This window comes from Leptopilina heterotoma, unplaced genomic scaffold (assembly GCF_015476425.1).
Source record: "Leptopilina heterotoma isolate Lh14 unplaced genomic scaffold, ASM1547642v1 Lhet_281, whole genome shotgun sequence".
NCBI lineage: Eukaryota > Metazoa > Arthropoda > Insecta > Hymenoptera > Figitidae > Leptopilina > Leptopilina heterotoma.
The window spans coordinates 635,990-642,106 of record NW_025110988.1 but is presented as its reverse complement, the minus strand read 5'-3'; the positions used below and the strand labels follow the sequence as shown (position 1 = coordinate 642,106).

General features: G+C 35.2%; 1 protein-coding gene across 1 annotated transcript; it reads left to right on the top strand.

Annotated features, from left to right (window-relative positions):
• Positions 1-282: 282 nt before the first annotated feature.
• On the top strand, positions 283-5,412 carry LOC122504184. Its single transcript, XM_043615122.1, has one exon. It carries the CDS (start codon positions 283-285, stop codon positions 5,410-5,412), a length of 5,130 nt encoding a protein of 1,709 aa, XP_043471057.1.
• The last annotated feature ends 705 nt before the right edge of the window (positions 5,413-6,117 follow it).

Genomic DNA, 6,117 nt, shown 5'->3' with positions numbered 1-6,117 from the left:
GACATAAATAAAACAAACGATGCAAAGTGAAACACGCTAATACATAAAATAGTGACAATCAGTTTGCCAAGGACTTGTGCACATTTTAAGACGACATCTTCTTCAAGTTTCGGCAGGAGCAGAGTGGACATTTCTGAGACTCAAAAGAAAATTCTAATCCATACCAATCAACACCTGTCAGCAAGAGAAGAGTAAGTTTGTGAATCTCTCTATCCTTATTCTAATCTATTCCCTGTCAGTAATTGTTAATTAATTCAAAGAAGTAAACAAGGTTAATCAATCATGCCTACCGATTCCTCAGAAGATTTAGCAAATTTAAAGAGCGAGAGAAGAGTATTAAAATCTAAATTTACCAAATTTATTAATTTTATTAAAAACGAACAAAATGCATCCAAATACACAGAAGTTCGTTTGCGAATTCAAAAAATCGAAGGTATTTTAGAGCAGTTTGAAGATATTCAATCAAAAATTGACGCAATTTCGCAAGACTCAAATTCCGACGATTTTGATAGTTTTGAAACTCTTTATTACAGCGAAATGAGTAAAGCTCATGATTTGCTTAACAAAGAAAATGCACGTCCGGTTATTAACGATTCACTCACAAATTCTAGGAATTTAAACCAAGTTCCTCAAAATCACATTCGCTTACCAACTATTGAACTAACGACATTTGATGGTTCATACGATAAATGGTTGGATTTCTTTAATTCTTTTACGTCAATGGTTCACAATAATCGAGATCTTTCAGATTTACAAAAGTTACATTATTTAAGGTCGTGTCTTAAGGGAGAAGCAATGTCAATTATCTCCTCTTTAGAATGTTCAATAGAAAATTATTCCATCTCTTGGGAATTGCTTCAAAAAAGATTTGACAATAAACGCATAATCATTCGAACTCATGTAGATGCATTGTTAGAATATCCAAAATTAATAAAGGAATCTGCCCAGGAATTAAGGAAATTGTTAGATCTTGTGCAAATTCATTTACGAGCATTAAAATCATTAAATGAGCCAGTAGATTCTTGGGACACCTTAATCATACACCTTATCACATTAAAACTCGATAGAAATACACACAAAGAATGGGAAGAGTCAATTGTTGGATCAGATATGCCAAAAATGAAAAAATTTTTGTTATTTCTGGAACAACGATGTCAAATTTTACAAATCGCATCAATTAATTTAAACATGCATTCAAATAATGCAGGTAATTCAGTTCCAAAAAACAAACCACAGAATACACAAAAAAAACAAGCGCTTATGGTTGCTGGAAAATCTAATTTATGTATTATTTGTAATGCCGAACACAGATTATATAAATGCGAAATGTTCTTAAAACTCAGTATTAAGGAACGGGTAGAAAAATTAAAGGAAGCCAAGGTATGTTTCAATTGTTTAAATAGCGGACATATCAATTCAGAATGCAAATGGACGGGTTGTCGTAAATGCGGGAAAAATCATAATACATTACTACATTATGAGGGAAGGAATGATAATTCGAAAGAAGGATCAAATAAGGAAATCAATACAACCACAAATAATCCAACTCCTCAAGTTTGTAGCGCTATAATGACATCTCAAGTTTTGCTTTCAACTGCTGTAATTAAAATGAGGGCTAGCGATAACAGTCTCAAACAAGCGCGCGTTCTATTAGATAATGGATCCCAATCGAATTTTATCACTGAAAATTTTGCAAAATCGTTAAATCTCCCAACAAAAAAAATCAACCTTCCAGTTGAAGGGTTGAATCAGATTGAAACGCGTATAAACCAATCTATTAACACACAAATATTTTCTAAACATTCCAATTACAAGGAAAATGTCGAATTTCTCGTTATACCTCAAATCTGTAATTTATTGCCGAATCAATTCATTGATAGATGCGCACTTACCATTCCACATAATATTCAGCTAGCAGATCCGGAATTTTATAAACCAAATCACATTGATGCATTACTCGGAGTAGAAATCTTTTATGATTTGCTTATGCTGGGTCAGATTGAGATACCAGGCCATAAAGCCAAATTACACAAAACACAGTTAGGGTGGATAATCTCAGGTAAGCTCGGATCAGGTAGGAAATGTAAACCTTCTACTAGTATGCTCACGCTAGGTACACTAAATAAAAACATTTGTCAATTTTGGGAATTAGAAGAAATAAAAGATAAAACCTTTTTATCCGAAGAGCAATTTGAAGTTGAAGAGCATTTTAAAAGAACCACACAACGCGATCCTCAAACAGGAAATTATACAGTTTCTCTACCATTTAATAAAAAGGTAGAAAATTTAGGAGAGTCATTCAAACTAGTTGAAAAACAATTTTTAGCGTTAGAGCGAAGACTTGCAAAAAACCCAGATTTAAAATCCGCGTATGTAAAAGGCATGCAAGAATCAATACAATTAGGGCATATGGTTGAAATTAACGATGACGATATTCAAAAGCGACATTGTTTTTTACCACATCACCCTGTAATAAAAGAATCGAGTTCCTCTACTAAGACTAGAATCGTATCCAACGCGTCCTTTAAAACAAGCTCAGGGATTTCTTTGAATGATTGTTTGAAAGTGGGTGCCGTTGTTCAAAATAGTAGCTTTGAAATCACACTAAAATTCAGAACACACCAAATTGTTTTAGTAGCAGACATTGAAAAAATGTACAAGCAAGTACTTTTAAACAAAGATGATGCGCAATATCAATTAGCACTCTGGAGAGAAAACGAAAACGAAATAATAAAGAAATTTATTATTCCCGTAGTTTTGTTCGGAACCTCCGCAGCTCCTTTTTTAGCAACACGTATTTTAAATCAATTAGCTGAAGACGAAAGAGATCGTTTTCCTTTAGGCAGCAAAGCTTTAAAGGAAGACTGCTACGTAGACGACATAATGACAGGAGATGACGACATAATAAAGACTATACAACTTCGGGACGAATTAATAAATATTACCCAATCAGCAGGGTTTCGGTTAAGAAAATGGATTTCAAACCACCCGGAAGTGGTAGAATCTTTGGCTGAATCTAATGAAAACATAGATTTGCTTATTAATAAAGGTATAGAAACTAAAGCACTCGGTATTCAGTGGAATACAATCTCCGATGAATTTGTTTACAAACTTGTTGAGAAACCAGACCATAAATATACAAAACGTACCATCTTATCTATCATTGCTGGATTATACGATCCCATAGGTTTATTAGGGCCAATTATAGTGTCAGCAAAAATTGTTATGCAACAACTGTGGCAATGTAACATAGATTGGGATGAGTCAGTTCCACATACTATTTACACCCAATGGCAAAAAATCGAAAGTCAATTGCCACTATTAAATGAAGTCAAATTTAATCGAAAGGTTATAATCAAAGATGCAGTTCGTATTGAAGTGCATGGGTTTTGCGATGCAAGCGAAAAGGCATACGGAGCCTGCATTTATATTAGGTCGGAAAATTCTAACGGGAATGTTCTCACAAATCTTTTATGTTCAAAAAATCGCGTTGCGCCATTGAAGGTAATTTCGCTTCCAAAATTAGAGTTGTGCGGAGCATTGTTGTTATCACGTTTAATTAAATCAATATTACCCGTAATAAAAAGGCCAATTGATGAAATCCTTTTATGGTCGGACTCCACCATTACTTTGCAATGGATTACCACACAACCAAATTTATTGAAAACATTCGTCGCAAATCGAGTTGTGGAAATCACTGATGCAACGAAGACAATGAAGTGGAGGCACGTGTCTTCACAGGACAACGCAGCCGATGTCCTTTCGCGCGGACAGCTTCCTGCTGAGTTCTTAAACAATGCTTTGTGGAAAAGCGGTCCACAATGGCTTAGTGAAAACCGATCTGAATGGCCTAATGACCACAGGCAGGTAGTTCCGTTACTAGAAATGAAGACAATAGTGTCACTACCCGCGGCATTAAATCAAAACGCAATGTTATATAAATATTCTAACATTAATAAATTTACACGAATTATTGCATTTATATTGCGGTTCTTAAACAATGCATCGAAAAATAAAGTTCCATCTCGCGGTTCTTTAACCATCACTGAATTAAAAAACGCACTGATAGTTATTTTAAAAATGACTCAGAGAGAATGTTTCTCTGAAGAAATCAAACAGCTGAAAAAAGAAAAATGCGTACATGTAAAAAGCGATCTCCGTTCTCTTAACCCTTTTTTAGATAATGACGGATTACTGAGAGTAGGGGGAAGATTAAAAAATTCAAGTCTTACTTATTCGGAAAAATATCCCATCATTTTACCGAAAGGTCATCATGTCACGACTTTGATTATTCGCGAGCAACATTTAATGAATTTGCACGGAGGAACACAATTAACTTTAAATTCAGTTAGGGCGAAATATTGGCCAATCAATGGAAAAAATGTTACCAAATCAGTTATACGCAAATGTGTTACTTGTTTTCGTGCAAACCCAATGGATCAAAACTATTTTATGGGCGATCTCCCACGCGATAGAGTAGTACAATCACGACCCTTTCTAAATGTGGGACTCGATTATTGTGGTCCATTTTTTATCAAGGAGAAAAAATTTCGAAATCGTGGTAAAGTAAAAACTTACGCGTGCATTTTTGTTTGTTTGGCAACTAAGGCTATTCACATTGAATTAATCACAGATTTAACGACGGAAGCATTTCTTGGCGGCTTGCGTCGATTTTTTTCAAGGCGTGGATATTCTTCGAATATTTATTCCGACAATGCCACGAATTTTGTAGGAGCAAAAAACGAACTTCACGATTTAAATAAATTTATTAATGAAACTGAACACACAGAGGAATTTACAAATTTTCTTACAAACAAAAAAATTCAGTGGCACTTTTCGCCACCTCGATCACCTCACTTTGGAGGGCTGTGGGAGGCGGCAGTCAAATCGTTTAAATCCCATTTTAAGAAAACGGTCGGGGATGCCTTGTTTACTTATGAGGAATTGTTAACCTATACAACTGAAATCGAAGCCATCCTTAATTCCCGTCCCATCACACCTTTATCTGACGATCCCAATGATTTACAAGCCCTTACTCCTGCGCATTTCCTTATTGGAGATATATTCACAAATCTTCCCGATCTCAACCTGAGGGATACTCCAACGAATCGTTTATCCAGCTGGCAACATATTCAGTACGTGCGACAACATTTTTGGAGGAGATGGTCAAAGGAATATCTCAATCAGCTGACGGTCCGATCAAAATGGCAATTCAAGAAACCGGACAATATAACCATTGGGACAATGGTTCTTTTGAAGGAAGACAATGTTCCACCCCTTCGCTGGCCTTTAGGACGGATAACAGAAATTTTTCCGGGAGAAGATGGCCTCATCAGAGTCATCACAGTCAAAACACATGCGGGGACCTACAAGCGCTCCACTAGAGGCGTGGCACGTCTCCCCATTGAATAGTCTCCAAATGCAGTGTATTAAGAAGAAAATTCTAGACAATAATTAGTGAATGAATGTCAATGCAACTTAGAGACTCAGACATTGTGTTGTTAACTTAAACTTTGTTGCTCTGTTCATATCATTAAATATTGAACCGTGCTCGTTCAAGGCGGGCGGAATGTTTATATTCGTTATTTGCAACAGATGTTTGGTTTATATCCATCTATGAAATTCTCATTCTAGTGAAAGAGAAACAAATGAATTGTTCTCAAAAACGTCTTTTCAAATTTTATGATGTATTTTATAACTTAATCCTGGAAATATTAGTCTACACTTTAATCCTGAAAATGTGTTCTAATCCTCAAAAAAAAAAAAACTTTCAAAACTCGTCAAATCCTTTAAATTGTTTTATGACGAGAGTAAAGGTCTCTTTACTAAAATTTGTGTGACCCTGAGATAGGGTGGAGACAAATTGCAAAAAATCCAGGTAGAATCTTAAATTCATTCCCACTCCTCAAAACTTTGTACCCCCACTCTTGTAAACCTTATTTTTGACAGAACTTTACTTCACTTCAATTTGTAACTTGTTGAAATAAACACCTTTGTACAATGTACATTTCACTGCTCAAATTCATTCAAATAACCAAATTATTCTCCGCGTCTTATTAACTTAACACGCGGGCATTGTATCCTAGTTCATTAAAAATTATAAGTTAGTGGTGCAAT

Coding starts and splice junctions, on each gene's coding strand:
- LOC122504184 (XM_043615122.1), top strand. CDS start 283: ATGCCTACCGATTCCTCAGAAGATTTAGCAAATTTAAAGAGCGAGAGA.